The sequence below is a fragment of the Pagrus pagrus genome (assembly GCF_965226575.1).
Source record: "Pagrus pagrus genome assembly, chromosome: 8".
In the NCBI taxonomy this organism is placed as follows: domain Eukaryota; kingdom Metazoa; phylum Chordata; class Actinopteri; order Spariformes; family Sparidae; genus Pagrus; species Pagrus pagrus.
In genome coordinates this window covers 5,130,066-5,157,480 of record NC_140192.1, presented here as the reverse complement: position 1 = coordinate 5,157,480, position 27,415 = coordinate 5,130,066, and the positions used below count along the sequence as shown (strand labels likewise).

The 27,415-nt window shown below is 39.9% G+C and overlaps 3 protein-coding genes across 5 annotated transcripts; 1 reads left to right on the top strand and 2 right to left on the bottom strand.

Annotated features, from left to right (window-relative positions):
- Positions 1 to 103: 103 nt before the first annotated feature.
- Positions 104 to 5,827, bottom strand: rsrc2 (arginine/serine-rich coiled-coil 2). Of its 2 annotated transcripts, none has more exons than XM_084359029.1 (10): positions 5,668 to 5,827; positions 4,495 to 4,639; positions 4,208 to 4,248; positions 2,761 to 2,924; positions 2,414 to 2,545; positions 2,269 to 2,316; positions 1,510 to 1,595; positions 1,151 to 1,416; positions 963 to 1,052; positions 104 to 838 (listed from the first exon to the last, which is right to left on the bottom strand). In XM_084359029.1, the coding sequence occupies exons 1-10, from the start codon at positions 5,671 to 5,673 to the stop codon at positions 653 to 655; spliced, it is 1,164 nt and encodes a 387-aa protein (XP_084215155.1). In that variant the 5' UTR covers positions 5,674 to 5,827; the 3' UTR covers positions 104 to 652. The 2 variants fall into 2 exon arrangements, with proteins under 2 accessions (XP_084215155.1, XP_084215154.1); XM_084359028.1 differs by having other exon boundaries at positions 2,200 to 2,316; positions 5,668 to 5,826.
- A 552-nt stretch (positions 5,828 to 6,379) lies between these two features.
- Positions 6,380 to 24,216, top strand: kntc1 (kinetochore associated 1). 2 transcript variants are annotated; one of them, XM_084359999.1, is made up of 62 exons: positions 6,380 to 6,609; positions 6,871 to 7,017; positions 7,264 to 7,384; positions 7,675 to 7,790; positions 8,003 to 8,081; positions 8,217 to 8,294; positions 8,384 to 8,418; positions 8,506 to 8,616; positions 8,962 to 9,055; positions 9,242 to 9,294; positions 9,385 to 9,497; positions 9,594 to 9,648; positions 9,745 to 9,843; positions 9,971 to 10,014; positions 10,113 to 10,175; positions 10,282 to 10,357; positions 10,564 to 10,689; positions 10,850 to 11,016; positions 11,133 to 11,244; positions 11,425 to 11,568; positions 11,657 to 11,713; positions 11,938 to 12,009; positions 12,120 to 12,239; positions 12,571 to 12,714; positions 12,807 to 12,902; positions 13,062 to 13,165; positions 13,287 to 13,389; positions 13,479 to 13,613; positions 13,714 to 13,833; positions 14,262 to 14,334; positions 14,413 to 14,480; positions 14,560 to 14,861; positions 14,977 to 15,149; positions 15,454 to 15,554; positions 15,912 to 16,056; positions 16,168 to 16,224; positions 16,322 to 16,485; positions 16,631 to 16,735; positions 16,827 to 16,955; positions 17,322 to 17,438; positions 17,546 to 17,655; positions 17,793 to 18,009; positions 18,107 to 18,196; positions 18,290 to 18,455; positions 18,712 to 18,770; positions 18,880 to 19,096; positions 19,186 to 19,259; positions 19,383 to 19,593; positions 19,866 to 19,978; positions 20,118 to 20,173; positions 20,306 to 20,384; positions 20,470 to 20,594; positions 20,723 to 20,858; positions 20,957 to 21,052; positions 21,222 to 21,278; positions 21,641 to 21,695; positions 21,850 to 21,913; positions 22,275 to 22,404; positions 22,523 to 22,612; positions 23,065 to 23,219; positions 23,858 to 23,960; positions 24,051 to 24,216. In XM_084359999.1, exons 2-62 carry the CDS (start codon positions 6,886 to 6,888, stop codon positions 24,084 to 24,086), a joined length of 6,642 nt encoding a protein of 2,213 aa, XP_084216125.1. In that variant the 5' UTR covers positions 6,380 to 6,609; positions 6,871 to 6,885; the 3' UTR covers positions 24,087 to 24,216. The 2 variants fall into 2 exon arrangements, with proteins under 2 accessions (XP_084216125.1, XP_084216124.1); XM_084359998.1 differs by having other exon boundaries at positions 10,110 to 10,175.
- Positions 24,217 to 26,142: 1,926 nt separating this feature from the next.
- LOC311261094 (hydroxycarboxylic acid receptor 2-like) lies at positions 26,143 to 27,415 on the bottom strand (the record flags this gene model as incomplete). The annotated part of the gene is made up of 1 exon (XM_084359487.1): positions 26,143 to 27,415. One exon carries the CDS (start codon positions 27,413 to 27,415, stop codon positions 26,447 to 26,449), a length of 969 nt encoding a protein of 322 aa, XP_084215613.1. The 3' UTR covers positions 26,143 to 26,446.

The window sequence follows — 27,415 nt, the reverse complement described above, 5'->3', positions numbered from 1 at the left end:
TAATCCTTAAGGCTCGGCCTAAACATAAACTGTAATTGAACCAAGAGCTAATAACTCACACAAATATCACATAAAATAAAAATGATAGTGAAAAAAAAAAATATTCAACACAAAACTAATTTATTTCAAGAACATTTGAAATGTGTGATTACTCCTCAAGCCCAGCTTCATCCATGGTTTGATCCTGAAGACAATATGTATTATAATCCCATTTTGTTTTTCCCAATCAAGGGAAAAAAACTACAGGATTCTAATGCTACATTGACTCCAGATGCCTTTCAATAAATTGATGTAAACAGTGCTCACTTGAACCACAATATATTCAGTTTATGTTCAAACAATTACATATCAATAAATGTTTGAGTTTTAAAAAAAAGCTACCACATTGTTCAAACGAATACCTAGTTTTAACCAGTATCAACCAGTCAAGCTGATGCATCCTTTTTGTGAAGATGTACAGATTCAACACTGAGACAAACTCAGCATCTGGCTATTTACAACGTAATGTTCCAATATGCAAAATGTTTGTCTATAAATAAATTACAGATTCAGAGCAACATCCATGCAAGCTGCATCCTCAAGCTTGAGGGCTGGCGATGAATTGGTGGTCCTACATGATCAGATGAGTGGCAAAGACGGCCAATATTTGGCGCTAGATAGAATCCATTCCACGTGAGAATGAGGAGGAGAAGCCGAGGCCCATTCCCCTCTGGGTGTGTGTCTGAGACCTTGCCATCTCGTACTGAACATCAAGGTTCCTAAACATCTCCTCCTGCTTTTGAAGAGTCTTCATGCCTTCATCGTTAATTGGTTTGGCAGCTTCGGCCTCTTCATCTCCCTGTAAAGACACCAGATAAATTTTGACTCAGGGAAGTTAAAGGTTAGAAAAATGTGGTGGACTCGAGATTTACTGGAGGAATTAAACCCATATTCGTTAAGCAGATTACCATATTCATACTTACTTTAATACCCATTAGTTTGCGAAATTTAACATTTTGGTCCTTGTTTCCAAAGTTTAGCTTCTCCCACAACTCAGCTGTCTGGGACTTGTCCTTAAAAATTGAAAACAAATGATGAGCATCATGTAATGATAAATATGTATAAAGATTTAACATCACAATATCTATTTTTTATCTAAATCCAGTCTTACTCCATCTTTCTTTCCCTGCCATAGCATTTTCCTCTTTTTCTCCTGCTCCGCAAACTTCATGGGGTTTACAGATGATGGGTTATAGTAGCTGGGCACAGCAATACCAGTTTCTGCCAGTGTTTTTGCTTGAAGGGCTGCCATCTGTGCTGCCATAGCAATCTGAGGTGTGACCTGCGTCCCAGAGGCCAGGAGGGCTGCCACATTGAGTCCAGGGTTCGAGGAGGCTGCTGCAGCAGCAGCGGCAGCTACAGCGATAGGGGCGGCCACTGGAAACAATACACAGACCAGCATAAGTAAGTAACTGAAACCTGACTCAAATGGTCAACGTTTTAAAACTTGGCACAATGAGCGCCTTTCACCTGCAGCTATCTCCTGCTGTTGCTGCTGCTGTTTCTCAAACATTTCTTTCTCCTTCTGCTCCTGCAGTTTCTTGGCTCTCTCCAGCCTGCAGCGAAAATGGGATCACGTTACTGTTTGGTTTAAAAGCATATCATGTTCACTGCTGTGTACCTAAAAGTGACAATAGAGTTATAAGCAAAACTCCTCAAGTACATTTTGAGCATTTGTACCTTTCTTTATATGGGGGGCCAGTAAAGGTTTGAAATTAAATGAGTGGAAAAAAAGGAAAAGCAACATGCACCAAAGGTCCCCGGCCAGACTAAAAATTATGGATGCTATAATTACATGGTCAGTGTTTTAGACATCTGGGCCACCAGTACAACCCACCTATCAAAATTGTATCTTTCCTTGCTTTCCTACCAATGTGATTTTCTTATAGGAACAATAGTGCTCTCTGGTAAGTGCAACATGAATGAGAAAATCAGATTGCAGCAAACTCATCTATGCTTAACTTCTAACCATATCATCTTCTTAAAATGTCATCAATAGAGCAGTACAAGTTGAATATGTATGTAAAATGAGAAATAAAAGGCTTTGTAGATGCACTTATGCAGATGCAATAAGTGCCCGCTAATTGCTCAGAACTGGCCAGAACAGTATGACCAACCATCTACAGTAGACTGTAAATGCCCTGTAAGCTGTTGCCTTGCCTTCTGGCCAGGGCCTCTTGTGCATCCATAGCTGTGTTTCGGCCCCGGAAGGCAGGTGGATTAACAGACCTGCTTCGACTCTTTCTGCGCACTTTCTCACTCCTTTTCTTTCGATCTCTGATGGAACAACCAAAAAAAATGTTTTCAAATTGTTAATGGCATATAGAATGGCAATCATGTAAGACAAGAGTTCTCACATTTCAGTTAAACCTACCTGCTTTTACTGCGACTTCTGCTATGATGACGGTGTTTGGTCCTTGAACCTGAGCGAGACCTGGCCTTCTTCTTCCTGTCCCGGCTGCGCGATCGTGATCTCCGTTTGTCCCTACTTTTGCTGTGATGTCGCCTGAAAGAAATAATATCCATCAACATGAGTCAAAGAAAATAGTGACATGAATCAAAGTGAAACCAAAATTTTGTTCTTGATAAAAATTTTGAATAGATAATATACTTTATATAAAAATGCTGAGTGGTATTTAATAACCAGAATTTTCCTCTGTCATTGAACAAGTTAGATGATGTGCTGAACATATTTCTCTATGCCTTTTCTTCCAGACTAACCTCTCTCGTGAGTGTGACCTGGACAAGCTCCGTCCCTTGGAGGGCCTCCTGTCTTTGCGTCTGGATCGCTCCTCTCCATGCTCTGCTGAAAGTCTCTCTGGCTCTTGCTGCTCATCTGTTTTTCTGTGTGATTTGGATGGCTTCTGAGAATCTCTCTTTCGTGCCTGTTTTAAGAAGAAGTTGTCTCTTTCAGGAAAATAGTGCAACAAAAAGAGTTAGTACCATGGCTTAGAGCAGAAGGTATTTAATTAAATTTTGAAATGTTGAAAAAAAAACCTTGTCATTTCAAATCCACTCTCATAACATATACAGAATGTCATTCAGTGAACATGATTGCAAGCGTGGGCAGTTCTGGGATACAGATCAATTTGACTGCACCAATTTCGATATAATTATATGAATTAATCAAATCAGCTTGTATGGGACCTGTCAAATCTTTTAATAGTGCAAACCTTTAGATATGATTCTCAGGAAAGGAAATAAATGTGGTTTGTGAGTTAAGGCACAAAAACAATTCAATGTTACCTAAATGCTTTGAACTTGAACCCACTGAAAGACGGAAGTAGGGATGGGCATCCAACTTACTTTTTACAGCTTCTCTACTTATGTCATCCAAATCACATAACACACAATGACAAATTAACATGAAACAAGGGTAAACTTCCTGAATACAATTGATGCAATTCTAAAAATTATTATTTGCCAGGGTTACCTTTCCCATTTCAGACTCGCATCATGTTTATCGCATGTAAACATACTTTGGAATGGGTCTTCATTCCTAAATTTGTTCACTAAAGAGGGGGACGGTAGTTGTTATTCTTTATACAGAAAACTGCATAATTAGATAGGCTATGAAAAAATACCATGAGATTCTGTTTGGGTTCATTGCAGGATCAATTTGTTTAATTATGCCCATCCCTGGCTGAAAGAGATGCAAACGTTAATTCCATTTTTTCTACCAATACTGTGAGACAAATAGAGTTTGAATGGCAGATAGTTACCTGTCCCAGTAGAAGACATATTATTTTGCTATGTCAGCAGGGTCTTCTGTTCAGTCTCTTCGTGCATTAGCACGCTGAGTATGATTTATTGTAGAAATGTTATCATGTGATCTACACACAGGTTTTAACAAAAAAATAAAAGGAAACAAAAGCTACTCTTCACCATTTAATATGGTTACAAACAATGACAGATATCCAAGGATGAAAGCTTCCTTTGAGACATGTCAATATAGGGAGTGTAAAAAAAAAAAAAAAAAAAAAGGACCCTTTCCATGTGAGTAATGCCATCTCCATCTATGTCTTTGCTCTTAACTTTGGTTACTGTAAATTATCTAATCTAATAAAACATACTCACCTCAACCTACAACTAACAAGGACTACAACTAAAGGCCTTCAAAATCACATCATATGTGTTTCTAGTCATAGAAATGTATTTATTCATTTACCTCTTTGCTCCTGCTTCGACTCCGTCTGTATTTTCTGTCACCTGGAAACAACAGAGAGCACAGTGCTGACAAACATACATTTCAAGATCACCTTTTCAGCAGACTCAAGAAAAAGGAAAATGAGCTAGATTTATTTTAGTGTACAAGTCAGTGGGTGTCTGTTTTCTTCCAACACATTCAACTGATACACTTCATGAGTGTATACTGAAAACAAATGTCATTCCATGACCCTATACTAACGCTTCAGGCATATACAACACTGCCTGGGTGCTGTTACTAATACTAACGTTTTCGGTCCCTGGAGCGTGACCTTGACCGTGAATGGTGGTGTTTGGAGCTTCTGGGAGATCTGGACGACTCCATGTTATGTTTTTTTCTGTGATGAACTGGAGAACCTGTTCTGGTCAAGTCGACGGAGTCATTGTCACTTGCCTGAAAGAAATCAGAAGTAAAACACACAAAGGGGCATATCTGTGTGGTTCCTGTGGTCCTATCCTAGTTGAATACACCATTGGAAACCATGAGACATAACTGAGAGTTACAATGACTTTTAAGTATCAGTGGTATGACTGTGAGCTTGACGTGTTGCTCAGTATTACAACTGCAAATGAGACACACACACTCAATTTATGTAGAGGTTTTTAAATACAACTCCTCCTTATTTGAGAGCAGAGTGATTTAACTACAAGGTATATCTTACCTTGTTTTTTTTTAAATACTGGCAGCCATTGTCATACAGCTTGTCTTTATAAAAGCATTGTTACAACCTTTTGTTCACACATTCTCTATATGGAAACTTTCTATTTAAATCTCACAATCTTTTTTTATTTCTTTTGCACAGCCTTGTGATACTCATCACTTTTTAATTCACTAAACATCCTGTGGTATACATGTGACCTCCTTGGATGATTGTTTAATCAACAGAGTTCAGTCAGTTCAGACGGTTATGGATAAACACAAGAATTGCAAAAATAATTATATGTTAGTTAGCTAATGGTTCAGTGGTTACCATATACTGAAACAGCGCTTTCGAAAATGCTATCAATGAGATAGTCTTGCTTTATCACTAAATAAAATTAAACCCACCTCACAGGTCATCACAATGTTAAATAGCTACAACTGATGTTTATGTATTACCATCTTCCTTAATACGACATTCGATCGATTTTTGAGTGTCGTTTTTTAGACCCAAATCTATACTTGTTAAGGAGGCAGCACTCAAAATAACAAGACAGTTAGCCAATATGCTATCCACATTGGCTAAATCACCACTACGTTCGTCATTCATTCTTCCAGAGAGCGATTTTAGCGCTAGCTTAGCGACTTAGCTAAGCTAGCTACCAATAGCCGCCATCTTTAAGAAAAATGATTTCCAAATAGAATTGTAAACCTATCTACACGTCATTTAAAAGTTGTTGCATCCATGTGTGTCGTGTCTGTCTTCGTGTAGTGGTACTTACCGACATAATCCTGAAGCACACTGTAATATATATCGCGGCTGTTTTGTTGACTGTGCAAACGAGCACGGAGAGGTAGCTAGCTGCTGAACAGCCGTTGTCTAGCTCAGCCAGTTGGTTCTAGGTTGCCAGGTTTTACCTTTTGAATCCCCTACTTTCAGCCAAAACCCAAACAGAGCTATTGAACACTAACCGGGAGGACCAAACAAGGATCAGGAGCAAGAAAAGTATGTACAAAGTATATAAGGTATTTCAGCTTTAACGAAGTCAATTCAATGATATGTAGTTATAAAGCAATTACGCGAAATACGTGTTATTCAATTTTACCACTGTGGGTCCAAAGTGGGTTGCGCTGGTATTTTTTCTTATTAGCCCGCTGTAAAAAAATAAAATAAAAAAAAGTCATGTTAATTACTACAATTGATTCTACTTCTGTAAATACATCATTACCGATGAATGAAAACAAAAGCGCCTCTAATCTTTAAGACACTGCAGTAAATGTAGCTGAGCAGACCCCGCAATCGACTGGAAGGTATCTAACCTGGCAACACAAAGCAGGCTCTCCGGACTTTCCTGCAACGCCCCGCCCCACTGTTTGGAGCGTGGTGCTGCTTTCCCCTAAATACAGTCTGTCAGGTAGTGCTTAATTCATGGCTGTATACATCCCAAGCAAACTCTGACACTTATATGGTCAGATTTGGATTACAGGTGGATAGTAGTAAAATTCAATCTGTTGTTTGTAGTTTATTTCTGCCAGTCCTGATGAAGGAGGAGTGATTTGTACGAAGCCTCAGAACGGAAGTTGTACCTGGAAGGCAAAACCGAGAGACTCATTATTCACAGGACTTCTCGGTCAGTTTACAACAACCCGCCAAATCTAAAGCTAATACTGCAGAGTTATGTCGAGTCTGTGTGCTGTCGCTGTCAGATTATTTTAATAGACTGGTGAGTTACAATCAACTGTAAATACATTGTAAAGTGCCAGTCTGCCAATGTCCATAGATACCAGCAGTTCAATCTTGAATCTTGTTCTTCTTCTTACTCTCAGCTGACTTACTAGCTAGCATTAGCAGTATCATCACAACATTAAGGTGAACTTAACGTTGGCTAGCTGTGTCCCATTTCAAGTAAACAACTCGTTGTTGAAGCAGTCTTAGATTAAAAACAATAATAAATAAAAGGTTTTATTTCTTCCATGTGACGTAGCACCACGGAATTGAGATGTGGAGCGACGTTGAACTTCTCACCAACGAAGATACAAACACTGTCCGTTTCGGCAGTGTGTCAAGGGAGGAAAATGGTAGCGGCTTGTATCAGGTGGATACACTGGTCAAAATCTCCACTGCCAATGAGGTAATGAATGTCAGTATTTGGAGTATATAAACCCAAACATGCTCTTATGTCACTGTTTATCAGTTTACTTAGTACACACTCACATCCAGGGGAGCAAGGAGGAATTCTGGGCCCTCTGGATGAATATTGGCCCTTCCTTCTTGTAATAACAATACAATAATTAGGAGTGGATGTTTTCAGTATGGTCTATCTCTCTGCTAGTGACAATACTGATCAGTGATACGATGGGAATGCTGGTTCTTGCAGGTGCAGGCAGATCCCTGTCTCTCCTCCTCCAGTGGTTCAAACTGGAGCATTGTTGTTGCTGACAAGACAGTCATCCTGTTTGACCAGAGCTACCAGACCATCCTGCTGCTTCTTCACTTCGGTATACAACTCTTTTAATGTCAATTCATCTTCTATTTACCATCGATCAGATGTCAGCTTGTGTCCTCTGAGATGGCTTACACTATATGACTTTATCCCTAATCAGTCGGCCCAAGCATTTGTTAAGATGACTGAAGGCCGGCCGTATAGTCGAAGCAAAATCAGTTTGAGATACTGTACAGGTTCAGTCACGTGCCAGATGTCAAATGCCAAAGTTCATGTGTGTCCTATCAATGCAGTTTGACCTTTCGCAGTTGCTGTTGTATGTTAATACCAAGATTCATTTTTCAGAAACTGATGTGGATGCCATTGATGTATGCCTGGATGGGCAGTTTTTGGTGGTCTGTGAAAGAAATGGAAACCTTCATTTGATCTATGTTCCACACAAGAGAATCCTTCTCACCAGGGTATAAGTGTTTTTTTATATTTTATAATGTATTCTTGTGTAGGGTTGATGAAATGTTACACTGTTAATGTGTTATTTCACCTACAACACTTGAGAGGACATGGGGGATGGCACCGGCTGTAATAATTCTGATTACCGTGTGTCTTTTTTCTGAAATGAGTTGCACTTATGTACAGTACATTAACATCTTGTGTCATTTTCTGTGTTTACAAGGCTTTGGTAGAAAAACCATCCAGAGATGATAAGAAAACATACCGCTATCTCATCACAGAGGAGGACAAGGCATTCTTAGGTAACATTTCTATATGTGGGGAGTCATCTGTACTGGAAACATGGCGCAATTTATAATGTGTTCTCCAGGTGATTAATTTTTTTAATCTGATTTCTGAATGATGTCCTGTTCATTTCTTTTTTTATTTATTGACAGGGATGTACCATGTGTTCCTTCTCGTAAAGGATGGTTTTTTCCACATTACAAACCTTGCTCTGGCAAAGATCGAGACAGGTATCAAACATCATATGAGCTATACTTAAAGTTTTGTTGGAGCCATTTTGTTGACTTATTAAACATTCATTCTTCGTTTGTCTTCACAGCCATTGAAAAAATGGATTTGGGAGCTTTGAAAGAGGTAAATTAAGGCTTTCTTCTTTCCATGCTAAAGCCAAATATATTTTTTAGAAGAGCAGAAATAAAAGTACACCTTTTCTCTACTCAGCTCCAGTCTCTCATCAAGATAGACTTCTGCTCCACCAGGGATTACCATGACGAGGGCTGCAGTACAGCAGTGATGTTCAACCTGGGCAATGAAATCCACTTCCTGATTGGGGTCAGTGTCTGCAAGAGAAGCTTAATTTATTTATTTACCACCTGCAGTTATGATGCATTGGTTACATGCAAATGAAAGCATTTTTCTTCAACTTATGGGCTGTGGTACTTTTAATTGCTCATTTTTTTGTTCATGCTATGCTGTATGCATGTCTCATTTTTCTGAATTTCATTTCTCATTGATTTTTATTCTATCACAGTGCTTGCTAAGAAATCACAAAGTATAATTTAGCAATATTTAATGTAAATTATATGTAAATATATTTGTGTAAAACATTTCTGGGAATGGTAGTTACTCTTTATATGAAGCATGGTATAACTTGTTACAACATTATTATCTTCACAGGGGGATCAGGAAAATGTTGTGACTCACTGGACGATGGACCCTCATCAGGCCAAGATGTGCCTCGCTCACTCTGTCAACAATAGCTTAATTCCAGGTAAAGCTGGACAAGTGATTTATATTTGTGCTCACGTTATGGGACATAGGTAGTAATAAATATAGTGTATAGTAAAACCCAGTAACAATAGAGAACATAAGAAATGGAAACACAATGTGAACTATTTATAAAACAAGAAAAAGGTTAAAATTCTGTAACATATATTCTTAAATGTTTACTTCAAAGGTGTGAGGAAGATGGTTGTGGTGGAAAATCTCTTGTATATTCTCGACACTGAGGTGAGTTGAGTTGAATCACCTGTAGTTGTTTGATAAACTATTGCATGAGGTCCCATCAAAAGTATTTGAGGTTTGCTTTGCGTTTCTCAGGATACCCTGAGTCTTTGGGACCTACATTTCCTTGTCATGATTCACTGTTGGCCGGATGTTGCCATTCATGACTTTGAACTCACCACAGAATGTGGCTCTGCCTCCATGATGGCGTATGTATCAATGCTTTACTTGCTGCAGCAATAAATATGCAGAGGGACTTCAGTGAAACAATGTTTAAAATGTAAATTATTCTGTTTGCATTACAGCCAAGACAAGGGCAGCATGAAGATGATTACTCTGACAAAGCAAGACAACAGCCAGGTAGCAGTTTTGAAGAAACTATAATAGATGATTATCTGTCATTTATTATAATATAACTGAGAGTCCTGTTCTGAACTCAATATGCTGGTTTTACAGATCAACTCACTGCAAATACGATTCCTGCCCTCCATGACTGTTGGATACTCTCTGGATGTCTCCTCAGTCTCCTGTCTTGTCCAGACAAAAATAAACATGGTAAGCAATCAGTGTTTATTAAATTGTTATATGGATATTAAATTAGCTCTTTCTAGATGTTCATATATCTGCACATTCAAGTCAATTGCTCTGCTCTGAAAACAATTCCTCTGTCCTCTGATTTCAGGATACGATTTATCTAGTGGAGGGGATTTGTGAGAACCCAGAAAGGTGGGATATTTTTGTATGACAACAATAAAGTTCAGCCAGTATTTGAATGTTTTTTAAAAATATGACCTGGTCCTCTTTCTGTGTTCTTCATCAAGTAGTCGAGGAGAGCCTATATCGTCTGTTGTTGTCAGGTGCTTCACAGAGGCTTTGCCAGAGAACAGGTACCTCATTTTAACTGGATATATTTCTGCATAGTTGTAGGTTGTGTAACAGTAGTCTGTATGATGGCAGAAATATTTGACTTACTTGACTTTTCTCCACTCACAGACTTAGTAGACTTCTTCACAAACACATGTTTGAAGAGGCTGAAAAGTTTGCAATCACATTTGAGCTGGATTTGGAGGTCAGTGTGTCGTCTGTCTTGTAAATAAAAGTAACATTTATGCAACTGTTGTAGGCTAGACTCTTTTACTTTTGTTCTTTGGCATCAGTGGGCAGTGGAATAAAAGATGTTATCTGAGCCGGGGGTTTTTTTGGTTGTTGCTATTTGTATATAAATTATTACTCTGATCGAGGCTATACACAACTAACCATCCTTTCTTTGTTCAGCTTGTTTACAAGGTGAAGCTTGACTTTGTTCTGGAACAGTTAGCCTCTGCATCAGTTGGCGGCTATGGACAGGATGCGTGGTCTGAACTTGTGGAGGAGGCCAAAACCAACCTGATAAAGATCACAGTCAGTGTTGCAATGCTGTTTTTGTCTTTTGAGTAGTTTGATTTTAATTTAGAGTTCAAAAATTAAAACTGGACTTCTTGAGTTAGTCTTAGCAAATTAAAATTGTTATCAAGTGTTAACACCTTTCTAATAGAAGCACTTTTTTGTGTGTTTTTCCTAGGATGAGCAGTATGTGGAGGAATACTGCCTCAAGGCCCCGTGGCCGACCTTTGAGACAGCAGAGAAGATGCTAAACCATGCTGCTACACGATACTCCTCCTTACAGATCCAAGAGGCCTTGGCTAGGCTGGCAACATTCTGCAGCCTGCACGGCCCAGATAATTTCAAGTAATTTCAAATTCTTAGTGGTCTCCCATGTCGTGCAGTAAACTTTCGATATTGTGTTTTGTTCATGACGTTCACGAATGTGTGATCTTTCTAGTGTGTTATTCTGTCATCCATAGTGGGATCGCCTGGATTGAGTTTCTGAACAGCAATGACAATTTAGGAGATATTCTGACTCACCTAAGAGAAGGGGACATGAAGGGTGCACAACTCCTTTGGCTCAGATGTGAGGTAAAGAAACTGCTTCATGCACTCAACCAACATTTGTCATATATCAATAACTTATCTTGTAATGCAGGCATTTTCTCACACATGCATTTAGTGCTAGTAAATGATGATGATGAATCAAAAAAAACTTTCTGTGAGTCGGTGTCAATTCTGAAGTTGTTTACTGCTCCGTTTTTGTGGCAGGGAGAGATTGCAGCAGAGTTTGATGAGAGCAAGCTTGAAGCTGTGCTTGGAGCCATCCCAGAGGACCTGCTGTCCCAGGACCTCTGTCCTTGGTTTAGGACAGTTCTTGTACCTTTTGTGAGGAGAGTGGTTCCAACAGGACAGGTAGGATACATTATCTCAAGCTTAAAATACTGACATCTCCACCGTATGGTGCTATGTTTTCATGAGTCAAAGTTCTGTCTTTATGTAGAAAATCCTAGCGAGATGGCTCGAGCAGAGGGCAAGGAATCTGGAGTTGACAGAAAAGGTAAAGGAAAAATTTTATCTTGACCAGAAAGTTAAGTAAAGCCAGCTGCTGAAGTTTTGAATGTTTTTGATGATTTGAGGAAACTATTGGAAGCTAAAATCTCAACAATAGATAATGTGGGAAAAGCGACTTCCATCACTTGCTCACAATTAGTAGTCTGGAAAACGAAGAGTATCAGTCACAGTCGTTAAACCAGTGAATGTAAATATATTATTTTGTTTCAGAGTGCTTGGCCCCAGAATGGGTTGGACTTGGCAGTGCTTGGACTGCCCTCTCTATGGGCATGGATGAAATCTGTAAGTTAGCCATATTTTTCTATTTCACATGATCTACCTGCAGGCATACATTTTTTTCTTAATTATCGTGACATTGTGTGATTCATGATTTATATGCATCTTTTTTTAAGGATGATAATTATGGTGCAGAAGAGGTGGAGAACCTCAAGACCCTAGTGTCCAACCTCCGTCAGCTCCTGGACCTGCACCGGAAATACAGCTGCAGACTTTCACTTTCAGTCTTTGAGAAGGTTCGTCTCTTATTAGTGACATATTATTACATTTGAGCTTCGAGAAAATATTGTATTAAAATGCATAAAAACATGTCATGTAGGGGCTGAGGTTATGCTTATCTATGCCTGTAGATGTCAGCAGGGAACTGTAGAGATCGCTCTGTTTTGTAGATATTATGGTTTAGATGTTAATTCATTATGAAAATGAAAAAGAAAAAAAAAACTTTTAGGTACATTATGGTGTTGTTGCTATATATATATTATAAAGATGATACATTTTGGTACATTTTGAGTGGGTTGTACGTTTTTTTTCTGTTTCCTAATGTTATCTGTCTTCTGAATTTGAAAGGGGAGCGTACGGCGTGTCGCGTTCTTCATGCTAGACAAAGTGCCAGCTCCAGAGTTGATTGCGGCCACGGTGGAGAGCAGTATCCAGCCTTATGCGGAAGAGCATGAGATTCCTTTTGATGAGCTGCTTCTACAGTATATCAAGGTAAATCTCCACCACTGTCAAGCCCACTGGAAACAAACATTTAATTGTCCAAATGCTTGAAGTGTTTCTCCACTCACTCTAATCTTCACTAGGATCTGTTGGAGCGCTGCAGTTCTCAGACCACAACACTTTTCACAGAATGGGAAGCCAAAGCAGTCGCTGTGTTAGGCTGCATGACTGATACCGATGTAAGTTCCTGTAACACTACTTGGACACAGTTCGTAACATGCTTATGGTTTATGAGCTGTCTTAACAGCTGCAGTAAAGCCAGTCAGTAATGTGGTAAAAAAAATAGTTAAGTTTGTATAAGGATTTGTGAAAGCTCACATTATTGTATTTCCTGCCAGCTGATGGTGGATGCAGTGCTGGAGATCATGCAGAAAGCTGTAGTACCCTGGAGTATTGTGGTAGAAAAACTGGTTCAGCAGTACCTAAAGATGGATGGACCAAAGTATGTTTACAGTGTTCTCACCCTGATCCTTTTTTTCCTTCAAAAATGAAAAAAATAATAATAATAATTGGTCATATTAGCAGTTTCTATATCATTTTTTTCAAACTCATATTTTCCCCAGACAAGAGCTTTTAAAGGAGAGCTACCGGCTGATGGAGATCAGAAAACTTCTGAGGGGCTATGGGATCCGCAACTTCAACCTCTCTAACACCACTCAAACTATGGTAATTTGGATTTGGTTAATTATGTGACAAATGAACACTGCTGTGCCTCTCTATTAACCTTTTTCATATATACTGTGCATCTTCCTCAGACTCTGATTAGATACATCCTGAAGCAAGATTTGCCAATGTCTTTAGAAGACTCCCTGACATTAGCTGAAGCCTACAAACTTCCAACCTCGCAGATAAACTTCTTGTTTCTCATTCAGCTGATTGGCCAAGGCAAGGTATGCTCATCTCCGTGGAAATATGAAATCACCAAATTTAAATAGTTTCCTTTAATGCATCCACGATTTACTGATAGGAAGTCTTTCATGCTGCTTTCAGACTGAGGAGTGCATGACTGTCCTGAAGAAGCTGTCCTCTGCAGAGGCAGAGTGTGTGATCGAGCGTCTCACATCCTGGGCTAGGCTGCAGCTGCAGGACAAAGACCACATATCTGATGAGGTGAGGAGAGAGATGATGTCATGTGTCATTTTATGTATTTGTATTCAATTCTCAATTTTGATGCAATTTCAAGACCACCAAGGTCATGTGTTGCTGCATTTTAAGAATTAGTACTTGTTCTTGCTGAGCGCTGGATGCCATTTTATCGTGATATATCCGATGCTGCTGCTGCTGACAGAAATCTGATCTGATATGCCAGAATGTCCCCTGCCTGGGTGCTTTTCTCCGGGCACCTGTGATTGCATATTTAGATGCCTACACAGCTAAAACATCAAGAACAAGCCTCAAAGAATACCATACATAAAACTTGAATTTATCACCCCCCTAAGATCTGAACATTAATGGCAGAACAGCCTCAGGGTAAGCATACTTTATATTCATTTTGGCATTTTGTATATCTCAACTTTGTTTTGGCCTGTCTTCGATAGCACAAGAAACACCAGATGGTCATCGCTCAGGTGTCGGTGGAAGCTCTGAAATACCTACATATAATTCAAAAACGTAAGTATTTACTTGTCACAATTATAAACATGCACTTGAACATCATAGAGTGATACCAGTTTTTATTTCCCTCTGCAGATGATGCTCTTAAAAGCATGGAGTGCGAAAACAATCTCATCATGTTCAAGGCGATCGCCCACCTACAGGTGAGTCTAATTCAGTGAATGTTTTTAAGTTGTATTTGAGCTTTTATTTTTAACCTGCTGTCTCTTTTCTTTTCTTCAGGAGGACTTTGATGTTTTCTTCACCCCGTCCAACTATGAGGATCCAAACATGAGAAAACAAATCCAGGAGCATCACATCACAGCCTATGAAAACACACGTGGCCGCCATTCGTCTAAGATAAAGGCTACTACTACTCCAGTTGTGGCGAATGATCCTGATGGCAAGACCAAGACGATCTCCACAGAAGCTGACTTACGTCGTCTAGGAAGGCAACTGCAGCGCACCGAACAGGAGCTCTGGTCTGACTTGGCCCTGCGAGCGCTGCGAGTGGGAAAAGTGGACAAGGCCCTCAAAATCCTCAGGTTTGTATGTCTGGATGTTGTGCCGTACTGTATGTGTGAATCCAGGGGTGGGAAACTGATGGGGCATATGGAAAATCTCTTATATTTCTCTGTTCTCTTTCCTTCATGTCATCAGTGAACTGTATGAACACCACTATAACACAAGCACAGGGAAGGTTTTGTTCACTGCTGCAAAGACGTTATGCCAGATGCTGGAGGCAGATGTGCCCATGGTGCTTCCTGATGACATGGATTTGCCCGCAGTCATCCATGATCTGGCCTGCCAGGCCATTACTGTGTGCCATTCAGGTGAAGAACGTGCAAACATCAATGATGTTCAACAACATTTTATGTTTGTGAAAACAGCTAGATTTATAATGCAGTCATTAGACTAGATACTGTTTATCTTCATTAATTTGCTGTGATCTTGCAGTAAAAAATGATGATGGTTTTGTTGTGACTGTACATCTGAAAGCGCCTCAAGGCGTCGTAATATTTCACATTGGACACGTTTCTTTGTGTGACATCTGAGTTAGCCTGACTGCTCTTTCTTGCTTCAAATAATTTCAAAGTTGCTAAATCCTTAAATTCAATATTATAACAACTGTTACAGATCTACTCCTTGATTGTTTGGAGCTTTGCAAGTGCACACGGATAGCTATGGATGTCTATCATCAGTGTCAGTTATCAGACAACTATGGCTTTATTGCCAAGGTTAGTATCTTGCCTTTTCTTTTCCATAGAATGACATTTACTTTATTTTGTTCTAGTTTGTGCTTAATGTGTTATTTGTCTGTTGTAAATCAGCCATCATGTTTACAAATAAGAGCATTTAGATAAGAAATCATTTTCAGTCAAGAGTTTGTGCAATTGCAGTAAAACAGTTCCTATTGGATTTGAATATTTTAAAATTGGCAAACCAAAAAATAATACTTTAAAAAAAATTCCTCCATTTAAGAAACAAACAAGAAAAGTTGATGGAAATGAACATTGATTAATACCTCCCCTTTACAAAGTTGTGAAATAAACCAAATGCATCAAATAAAAATTTGTATTTGAATCGTGTCACAGGATTTGACCTTGGAGGCTGAAAAAGATCCATATTCTCAGTGGAGTTTTCAGGATGTCTTTAATGAAGACTGCATTGTTCTGGACCCAGTGTCTGTGCTTCCAGTCCAATATGAAATTACCAACTGCTTGCTGCCTGTTTCTCACGGTAAGATGCTCAAATTATAATCTATTTAATGTCTATTAAGGATTTCATCACCTTAGGGCGGTCTGGAGCGAGTCCCTCAGCTGTTATGCTAATGTATTCCCAATCTTGCAGATATTAAACTGTACCCACTTGACTGCTCCTGTCTCTCACACTCATCATTTGAAGATGGTATGTGCTTAAGTTTATATATCACTTTCTTTTTTTCCCCCTCTTGAAGTTGTAATTTTTGAAAGTTTACCTTGTGTCTTGCCTGACCCAAATGCAGGTTCAAACTACCTGCAGCCCCTCCTGGGTCCCCTGTCCAACATGTTACAGATGTTACAGGAGTGCAGTCAGCTGGAGCTGGCCCTCAGGGTGCTGCTCAACTCATACGGCAGCTGCCTGCAGCACATCACCTCTAATGTAATGGACATGAAGCTCAGTGTACAGGTATGGCTGCAACATATCTAGTGGTGCTATCAGTACCACTTCCTTGTATACTTATTAGACAATGGTACAATTATCATAGGTTGAGCAAAACATTTGGTAATGTTTGTACTAAAAAATGTCTGTAAAATGTTTACTCTTCTTTCAGCTGTATGATACCCAAGCGCTTCAAAGGTACAAGATATGGTTAGCGGATCTTCAAAAGTCAACTACTTCAACACTGAACGCTGTTGCTGTGGCTCTTTTGAACAAGGTGAGTTTGATGTCATGAGAGGGTAGTATTACATTTACTGCATTTTAGTATATATCTAAATAACTGTGTCTCTATTTTCTATCGACTTCAGGTGTTCAACTGGAGGGTGGTCGATTGTGATCTGGCTATCGGACTCTGTACACTCCTCTCCAAAGCACAAGTCTACAAAGTACTGTGGAAGGTTATTGACAACACCTGGCAAAACTATGACAAAATCTTGGTAGGCAATATGATCACTGCTCTTCTGTACTTTGTCAAACTGTTTTAGCGTTTTAAAAATAGAAATGAATGAAAAAGATCCAGGCAAAAGGGTAAATACTGGTACTAGAAACTCATGGAAACAGTTCTGTGGCATGTTCAGTAGATTTTAATGTTGTTGTGACGTCAGAACTTAGCAAATAAGTTATTTTAAACCATCTCTCTACACCTGATTGACTTATCTATCTGAAATGGGAAGCCTTGAAAGGTATTATGTCATCAAATGATCAAGGAAAAGTTCACACACATGTGGTTGCACATTTCCATTCATGTTTTCATCAGCAAATATAATCAGCCACTAACTCTAAGCTCGATTTTTTTTATTCAGGCTGTGGCCAGGATTGGAGCCAATCTATGCTGCTTGTATGGTGAGGCAGAGGAACAAGAGAAGTTCCTCTCTGTCATCACTGATGCTGAATGGGGCATCAAGCTTAGCAAACTTGAGGTGTGTGTGTATGTGTGTATGTGGATGAAAACCACTTCATAATTATATTCACATTATACTAAACAAGTCTCTCCTGACTTCACATTTACTTGTATTTTCGGGCCCAGATATCCATCCAACCAGTGTTCCGTCAGCGACCTGAGATGAAGAGTAGTCTGATCCCTGATCTGGTGAAAAACAGGAAGATCACCCCAGACATTATCCTCCAGTACTGCAGGTTAGCTGCTCACTCTGTAGTGTCATACTCTTCAATCTATTTCAATATGGAATATACGGCTCCATTTGGGTTCAGACTCTGCCCGTCACAGTGTTTTTCTGCCTGTGCTAAAAGTCACCGTCTGCTTCCGTCTGCAGCACCTTTGGTCTAGACCGTGACCGTGTGATCAACCAGTACATTACCACATTGCTGCTGCTCCAAGAGGACGAGGAAGGTGCAGGTGACCTGGGCGCAAGTCAGGAAGAGACGCAGCCTCTGTGTCACGCAGATGCTTTGGAGAGAGTCCTGCAGGTTATCCCGATGTTGCACAGCACCAGCGAGCTCACAGAAAGTCTCTGCGCTGCCATAGTGAAGGTTTGTGCATGGGGGACAAACGAGGAGAAGCTGATCTTTAAAGGGCCAGTGTGTAGGATTTAGGGTATAAATCTTTCAAAATGCCTTTCTCATACAGCTCAGCCCTTACAACTATGAGAGGATCGAAGTAGTGCTGAAGATCATACAGGCTGCTGACGAGAATGTGACAACATTTTCTACTAGTCAGGTAAAAGAAAAAAAACACAAAGCATGTTTATAATTTAATAATTCCTCGTCTTCAAAATGTATTGTGAAGCAACCAATGTCTTTTATTGTGCAGGCAACAGGCCTCCTTCAGCACCTGAAGTCCTACAAGCGAGTGTCTCCTGCCTCAGACGTGGAGAACACGTATCTTTTGGAAAACAGCCTGCTGCCACACCCCCTGTCCAACAGCAGACTGCCCTTCCACTTGCTTATGCAGACCAAACATTTCTGGAAGATTATCTGTAAGTTAGCCAGTGCCACTGTCTTATTTTCATCCTTCAGTATTACTGCTAACAAAACCCAGACTACTCTGATTTTATTATATCTGCGGTGGTTGCCTGTTGGTATCAGATGTAATGTAAAAGGAAGTAATTTCTCTTGACAGGTGATAACTGAAACTTTAAACACTTGTAGCTGTGTTTGTCATCAAGGAGTTGTTATTAGGAGTTAATGAGACGTGTTCAGACTAAGGAAACTAAAACAAATTTCTGTGTTTAGCTCCTGAGCTCAGCGAGGAGACCTTCCCTACACTTCTTCTGATCAGCAAGCTGATGAAGGTAAAGCACACTAATCTAAAAAGTAGCCTTACTCTGTATAATCACAAAAATGATAGGTTTATCCGTAAAGTTTGATATTTATCAAGTTATTGATTTTGTCTCTGTCCAGGTGAGCCTTGACAAGTTATACATGTCAGCAGCAAACCATGTGTTTGAGAAGAAGATGAAACCTTTACTGTTGGAGCAGAAAAGAAAGGGTCAGGGTCATGGCTACAATAAAGAGATTGTCAAGGTGGCTAAGACCATGATGAAGTTCATCCACTGTATTCAGAGCCCAGAGTGGGCTGCTGCCACAGCCCACAAGATCACCCAGGAGCTGCCACCAGGTCTGACTGACAGATGAGAGACACTGCCACTACACTGCTTGTTTGTGTGTGTATGCATGTACTGAATTGTTTCCTGTTCTCCACTACAGGCCATGAGAAGGCGCAGTCACTCAGGTTCTGCTTGGCTCTTGGAGAGGCCTGGCTGAAGGATCCAAACCTTGAGGTCTGTATTTCTGTGATTTAAATTATACAATATACATTTAAAGTTCCACACATCCAGATCTGGTTAGTTTTATCATAAACATGCTGTTTTTTTATTCACTCCTTTCCTCCTGCTCATGAGCAGGACGCAGCACGGGCCAGAGGGGAGATGTTTCTGTCCAAGCTGAAGCTGCAGTTCCAGCGCTCAGCTACTGAGAACACCTTGATAACAAGCCAGCTGAACAGCCCAGAGAATCTGAAACTGACTGGGCTGCCAGCCAGGCTCGTAGTGGCCCTGTATGAGCACAGCAGTGTGGAGCAGCACTACAGAGACACAGGAGGTCAAACTTATCCTGGTGAGCACACTTTGACATAGCAGTCTGCTGTAAAAGTGAGGCATGGTTCCTCTTTTAAGACCAACTTTATTTTTAGGCTGCTAAATAAGTGCGTTATATCTTCCATTTTGCTTTCCACTACTTTAACATGACACTGAAGATTATTTTCCTCTTCTTTACACTGCACTATCCTCCTTCACAATGCATGCTAAGATTGTTTGATATTTTGCGACTGGGAGCCAAGTAAACAACATTGTTCGTTCTTTGTAATTGGATCATTTCCCTCTGAGCAGACATACATGCAGTGGTTAAGGAAATCGCCACCATAAACAACGTGGATCTCCTTAAAATCCGTAACATGATGTTGGAAAAATGGATCTGCAAAACAGGCCCTGCTGTTACCAAGGTGTGTGTCACTCTGAGCTTACACTTATTTTATATAGTTATTCACAGTTTCGGTTCGTCTCCTATTCTTAAATTACATTTATCAAATTTAAGACTCCAATGTGTAGAATTTTAACAAAGCATTTATTTCTTTAATAAAGGATATTGGTAATTATGAATGTGTCAGCAACATCGAGGAAGACCCGGACTTAATGAGGTAGAGACATCTCTGTCACTTTTTGCAGCATTTTTGCATTAATTGTCAATAAAAAGGAAGGTTGTGTTATCACCTACAGCACTTTAAATCTGTTTAAAAGCAATGTTGATTGTTGTTTTTTGATGCTCTCAGGGTGGTGTACATGCTGCAGTCTTGCCCCATGGATGATGCTGTCCGTCTTCTGCGCCCTATCCTATCTGCTGAAACTTGGGTAAGTAATTAACTGAAGCACGTCAAAATTCGACAAATTGTGCAGAGAAAGTGTCTGATGTCTGTTTTTGGACCTCCCACTGTAGCCCCTCAGCACTTCTGGCCCTCGTCTGACCTTCTGTCATCGGACTCGAGCGCTGCTTTGCCTCGTCCGCCTCGCCGATGCAGCCACGCTGGAGGCTCAGTTAAAGATCCCCAGGACCAAAATTCAGTAAGAGGCCAAGAAATACACTGACAACTGATGTAGTCCTTGTTTGCGTACTTACGTAGTAATTGCAAAGTTAGTTTAAGGGGTTTGTAAGATGTGTAAATGCTTCTGTGTTTCATATCACCATGCAGATACTACCTGAAGTGCTACATCTTTGTGTCTCAGCTGGAGGCATTGAACATCCCTTACACAGTGCAGTCTTTCCTCAATAGTCCAAAAGAGGGCTTGGTTAAAGGGCTGTGGAAGAACCACAGTCATGAGCCACAGGTACTTTCTAACTGAAAACACTGAAACTATTCCAGCTAGTTACTTCATTTTAAGTGAACTATGTTGCAGGAAAACTGAAGCACCCTTTGTCCTTTCAGGCGGTGCGGTTGGTGGCAGACCTGTGCTTGGAGTATCAGGTGTACGACCCTCAGCTGTGGAACAGTCTGCTTCAGAAGCTGCTGGGCTTCAACTTGGTGAGAGGACGTGCATCAGAAAAATCTTTTTATTCAGTCAGAATTTCAAGAAGTCATATTCTATAAGGAGAACGCTGAAAGCAGTATCTCACTCACACTCACGTGAATACATAAATTAAAGAAAGCTTGGTCGTGTGTTTTATATTTGCATGTGTGTTTTCCCCCTCAGATCAATCACCTCCAGAGGGTGCTAGAAGCTGTCATGGCTGTGCCTGCTCTGTGGGAGGTAATATCGTTGATTGCTTTTATTTAAAGTAATGCAAAATGAAAATAATGTGGTTGTTCCTCTGTTGCTTGAGAACATGTACATTTTCAGAAGTATTGTAAAATGTATATGATAAACCTGCACCAGAGCCATGACTCAGATAGATGGCCAGTTAACTTTATTTAATAGATACAGCAGAGGTATAAACCATCAAATCATGTTGCTGTCAAATGTTATGCGACTAAACCACTAACCCACCGGACATCCCATGAGAGCAGGTGTTGAGCCAAAAATAACATCAGCTCCAAGCATCACTGCTACAATATGACCAGTAGTAATAAAGAGAGGGCTGCAAAGTTAATCGTCTTTTGTTTTCTCCCCAGATTTCTAGTTTTTCCAGGACTTGGAGGAGTATGATACTGGCACCTTTTGTCTCAGGTACAAAGTATGTTTAATACTGGGAAGATGGAGATCATAGCTTGCAATAAATGCACAAAATTATAAAGTGTTTTTACAAAATGTCTCAACTTTAAAATCCATGTTTTTATTATTTAGTCTGCCCTGACTGTTGTGCCTGTTTTCTTGGTGACAGCTTCTGTTCCTCTGAGTCCTGATCAACAGGCAACACTCTACAGGACCTTTGTTCTCCTCCTCAAGTACGTTTTACTCGTCTTCAACCAATTACCGCCAGCTGTCCTGCATGCTAGTACTATGAAGAGCTTTAATATTAACATTAAATTAATTTTCTGTTGTTGTGCTTCCAAGCAGCCTGGCAGTCAAACAGTGTTAAGATGTCCTCAAACTTTATGTCTAAAGTCAACACAAGGGCCTTAAAATAGAATAAAGATCAATATGTTTTATATTATTGTACGTCATTTTCTTTTTAATCTTCACATTTCCTTTTAATCTGTTTCACGCACCCAGGTTTATTTGCTGAATGTTGGCATTTCTTTATGAAAAAAGGCAGTGTAGGTCAAATTCGCTTAATTTTTACTGCCACTCATCTTTCTTCTCAAGGTGCCCTTTCCTGTTGAATCTGGACCTGATAGGAATTGCCAATCGTTTCGCACAGTTCAATCTGCCAGCCTTTGCCCTAGGCACTCTCCTTCTCATCCCATGTGCCAATAAAAAGGCTCAGCAGATCCAGGTGCGTACATACATGGCAATAAAACATGTGAGAAGGAACTGTCTGGAAGATTTGCATCTCTTTTGCCTAAATGATATCACATTGTCAGTGACCATCACTGTCTTTTTGCTGTTTCCAGGGCTTTCTGTCCGTCTGTAACCCAGTCGCTGTCCTCGAGCAGGTGGAGGACCTTATGAACACCGGGGAACTGGCTGGAATACCATCACAGGTTAGACGTGACTTTATACTATTTTTTATCCTTCATGACTCACATGCTCATTCGTGCTTGCACCTGAACTGAAACTTTATGTTCTGTCAGCACTTCCCTTCAAACTGCTATTTCCGCCTCTTTAAGTGTTGCTGCAGTAAATTATTCCTGTTGCTATAGAAACATATTCGTAGTTAAAACGTGTTGACCTTAATTTGTTTTTGGTGTTTTTGGTGTCTGGGTGCCAGTCTCAGCATCAGCGAAGCTGTTAAACAGGAAGCTGTTAAATTGGTCTGATAGTGTGATGGTGTTAAAGATAAGGTTGTAAGTGTAAACATAAATGTAGACTACAGGGACGTCTTTCTGGTGCATTTAAACATATCTGCACTGTTGCAACTTTTTCGCTATTTCTTTTGATTGTACTGTGATACAGTATCGAATGATGAAATGACATTCCCTCCATGTTTCCTCAGATCAGGGAGACTGTGTTAACATTTATTAGTGAGAACGGACAGCACCAGAAACTGTTGAAGACCAAACACTTCCAGCATCTCAAGCAGCTCATTGTGTCGAATGGCCAACCTAACCAGGTGAAAGACCTGGTGGACTACCTGATCAGCCAGAACTGGTAAGTGTTTTTTGTTTTAGTGAGGCCAAAAAACAATACACTGATAAATGACATAGCAGTGAGCTGGACACTGGTATATGTGGAGGATAGAAATATCTCTTGTAATCCTCATCTTCCATTACTGGTGATAAGATGGAGAACACTTGTGTGTCGTTGACCCAACCAGCCTTCATTTGGGTTGCTAGGGCTGGGTGAGCCCAGGTGTGAATGGTTGTTAAGCTGTCCACTGTCGATATACTGTAGCACAAATACAGTATGTAGGTATGTGCACACCACATGTAAACAAAAACAGGACACATTTTTAAAATTCTCTGACCTTCTCCACATAATTTAATATTGTTGAAGCTGAAGTATTCAATTGGAGAGAAAGATCTTTGGGTTGGCCAATCAAAAGACTTTTGCCCGGACACAGTTTTACATCAGATTTATCACCTGACAGCAGAGCCTGGGTTTCTTTGGAACAGGCAAACTATTTTGAGTTTTTAATTAATCAATACTGCTCTTTACCTGTTTATATATTACGTTCAGATATGTTTTTATTTTTCAACTCTTGCACAAAAAGCCCACCGTATGTGTTTGACCTTTTTCAAATGTGAAAGTTGAATTCTTAAATCAGATTTTTTTAATCTGCTCTTCAGTCAGGACGATGCTGACTCACTCGCACTGGAGTACATGAAACACAGAGAGCATCAAAGAGGGCGAACGCTGACAAATGGCTTACCTTCACCAAGCTGTCTGAAGGTAACTGAAGCTATTAAAAAGAAAAAGACATCTGTATTTTAAAAAAAATCAATAATCAGACTTGTGATTTTACTTTAATTTGTTTTTCAGGAGTTTCTCAACATGCAAAATGGAGTTTCGGGATGAACTGACACTATTTCTTCAGCCATATTTATGTATTCTTACTTGGTCTGTCCTGGGCTGAGATGCAACATTTGCACTTGACATCTATCTTCAAACTGTTCATGTAATATCTGAATAAATGCTTTTCATTATAGATTGTGTAGAGGAATTCTTGGGGGAAAGAAAACTTCTATAATCAGCAATTTATTAATCTATTTTATTTTTAATTACCTCCAGGCTTGTTTATGGTTATGTGTATGTATTTCTGATTACTGGCATGTTGCAGAAATAGGTTTTATGAATGGACGGGATAGTGTTCATACTGTATTTGTGCGCCAGATAAAATAACTTTAATGTCAGAAGTATCTAGACGGCTGTTGCGTATTTGACTGTATTTCACAGATGCTTGGGTAGTTTATTGTTATGGTGCTTACACAGAAGTTAATGGAAGAATTAAGTATTAAAGTGCATAAAAATGTTCGTGGGCTGCAAGAACATTTGTCCTGCTTGGCCACAAATCACAACCTTTTGAGTGCATATTTGGTAACCACATCTGAGGGCTACTTTTTTGACATCATTTTCAATTCTCACAGAAGACTTCCCTTAATGGAGTCAAACAGGTACCCACATGGTATTTCTCCGAGGAAGCCGTCAACCACACTAACTAACTTCTCTCTAAATATCTCTGCAGTTTGTTGTTGAAACTAAAACTTGGTCACATTTGAGGTTGAGGATGATCACTGAGTGATTCTTTCACAGATAGAAAATGTCTTAGAGAGTAGTGGGTGAACCACACACATTGTGCATACATCAAGAGGATGTTTTCAGCTTGATTCACAGACGGAGAAGGGCGAAATCTCACTTGAGATAAGGACATTGCCACACCGTTACTAAACCAGCCTGTGCCTACTTCCCTTTTCAAATTCACATGAATTTTTGCAATTTTGACACACTTTACATCATGCCTGCATAAAAATCCAGCCTAAAGGAAAAAATAGGCATCCATTTTTTATTTTAAATTAGAAAGCAAGTAATCAATAAATGTCTGCATCGTACGGCCTGAGATGTGTTAGCGTAACTTCTAGAAAATCCTATCTGAGGAAATAATTTTCGGCTCATTACCTGGCAGCGTAGCTTCTGTATAACTTTAGCAATATAATTCATGCCCATTACTGAAACATGCCACTCCATCTACGCAAAATGTGTCTGAGAGAGCCTATGCAGAGACTTGTGTTTTTAAAACCTGCGACGTGTTCTCTATTCCTCTATTGCTTGTATGTGTAGCAGAGATATATGATTAAGTACGTCTGTATTTATCCGCTACTTACTTGAGGTAATTACATGTACATTAAGCCAGTTTCCTTTACTTGTAATTGAAGGAAATAACTGATGGTTGCCTGCATAATTTTTGTGGCCCCACCTAAATAGCGGGGGCGGGGGTGTTTGTGGTATGAACTACATTTCAGGGAAACCAGAGTGCTTTTAACTGTGTCATAGGCATTATTAGATGGCAAACACATACACAGCTGCTAAAACTGCTAAAAGTTTCACTCCTAAAAATAAAACAGTTATGTGTTTTGCTGTTCACTCGTTCAGTTGGTTTGTAATGAATTCCTTTTTTTTTTTTACAGCTAATCTTTCAAGTGGTTGTCCTCTACCTAGAAGAAACTATAAACTAATTTAAATAAGTCCATATATAACAAGTAAGCATCCACTTTTTAGAGTTTATATCCTCACTGACTCGTGGGTTTTTATTCGATATGTAAGACACAAGGCCAAGACTGCATATTGTACATTTGTATCTGATGTTGTATTACATTACAGTGCCAAAACTTTTCTGTCATGCAGTGTTAGCAGGATGCAAGTATTTAAATATGAACTCTTGATGTATTTGGTTTATGCCGCTACTTCTGTGTACCGAGTCTGCGAAGAGCTTGCATCAACTTAGTGTCAACTGGAAGTCAAATGAAATAATCCAAGATGTCACAGCACGCATATTGAGGATAAATCTATTTATTACTTGTTACAGCAGCAAAGACATTTAATTAACACAGAAAAAAACATATGACTATGTATCATTACGATCATATATCCCCTGAGAAAGCTATGAGACATTGTTATTATGTTTTGTATTTTACTCATATGAGGTCACAGCAGCAACATCAGTAGTTTTTACTACTTCATGTGTTTTGCAAAAGAAATATTGAGAAAAGTGCAGTTTATATAGAAGAAAACAATTTTTATAAACCCAATTAATTTTTGAAAAGTGCGGATAACTACTATATGAGATAAGTAAAATAGCATCATGTTGGTTGTAGCACTTGCATGACAGTTTTGGGACAGCTGTTCGCTGCCTCAATGACTTCCTTTATTTTGCTTTGTGATCACAGCTGGCTGAGCGACTGCGAGCCTGTTTCTCGAACTCTCCTCTCCGTACTTTCAGAAGGTTCTACTGCCAGATGAAGAGCTTTCCTGCAGAAGTTCTTGAAGGTAGGGCTGGAGAAATAGTAGACCACAGGATCCAACGCGCTGTTGAGATAGGTCAGGCTAATGGTGATGTAAAATAGGTTGGTCGGGTCTTCCAGGGCAGTGCAGACTTCAGATGGGGGGAGGCTGTTGGCTAGTCGCTGGGTCTTGATCCAAATCAGCAGCTGCATGAAGTTGCTCGGGAGGAAGCAAACGACAAAGAGCACCGCAACTACTGTGATGAAGCACAGAGCCTTCTTAATCTTTGCATGCTGGGCCAACTGTCTTCCTCTCAGGTGCATAATAATGTGGATCGTGCAGTAGAGAATCACAACCAGAGGAATAAAGAAGGAAAAGAGAAACGCAAACTTATGCCAGCTCAGATTACGTTGGGGTTCAGTCTCAACCATGAAGCTCTCGCAGTAGGTTGTGTTGTGTTTCAAAGTGAAGACATGAGCTGTCATTGAGAAGGTGAGCATCCATAGTGCAAGTGCTCCACACATGGCTTTGGGCACGCTCAAAAAGTTGATGGAATGATGGGGATGCACCACACGCATGTACCTGTCCACAGCGATAGCCATCAAGAAGATGGTACTTCCACTGCGGTTCATTGCCAACATGAAGAGGCAGATGTTGCAGAAAGCGCCTCCAAACTTCCACTTGATCTGAGAGATGTAGTAGCTGGCACGGAAAGGCAAAGCCATGTTGAGCAGAAAGTCAGCCACTGCCAGGTTGAAGAGTAACACCGTGCTGCTCTTCCACGGCTTCATGTGGAAGCAGAAGATCCAAATAGCCAAACCATTTCCAAGGATTCCCAAAACAAACTCTGTCACCAGCAGCGGAGGGAGCACACTGATCAGCAGAGTCCCATTGAAATAGCATTGCAT

Bases quoted from the DNA above. Each gene is read 5' to 3' on its own strand.
- rsrc2 (XM_084359028.1), bottom strand. The intron at 1,596-2,199 runs GCAAGGCAACAG...TTTTCGCTGCAG, and splicing joins CAAGAGGCCCTGGCCAGAAG to GCTGGAGAGAGCCAAGAAAC. The intron at 1,053-1,150 runs GTAAGACTGGAT...TCAATTTTTAAG, and splicing joins GGCAGGGAAAGAAAGATGGA to GACAAGTCCCAGACAGCTGA.
- kntc1 (XM_084359998.1), top strand. From the start codon at position 6,886: ATGTGGAGCGACGTTGAACTTCTCACCAACGAAGATACAAACACTGTC. The intron at 7,791-8,002 runs GTATAAGTGTTT...TGTGTTTACAAG, and splicing joins AGAGAATCCTTCTCACCAGG to GCTTTGGTAGAAAAACCATC. The intron at 20,385-20,469 runs GTAAGTAATTAA...CTCCCACTGTAG, and splicing joins TCCTATCTGCTGAAACTTGG to CCCCTCAGCACTTCTGGCCC.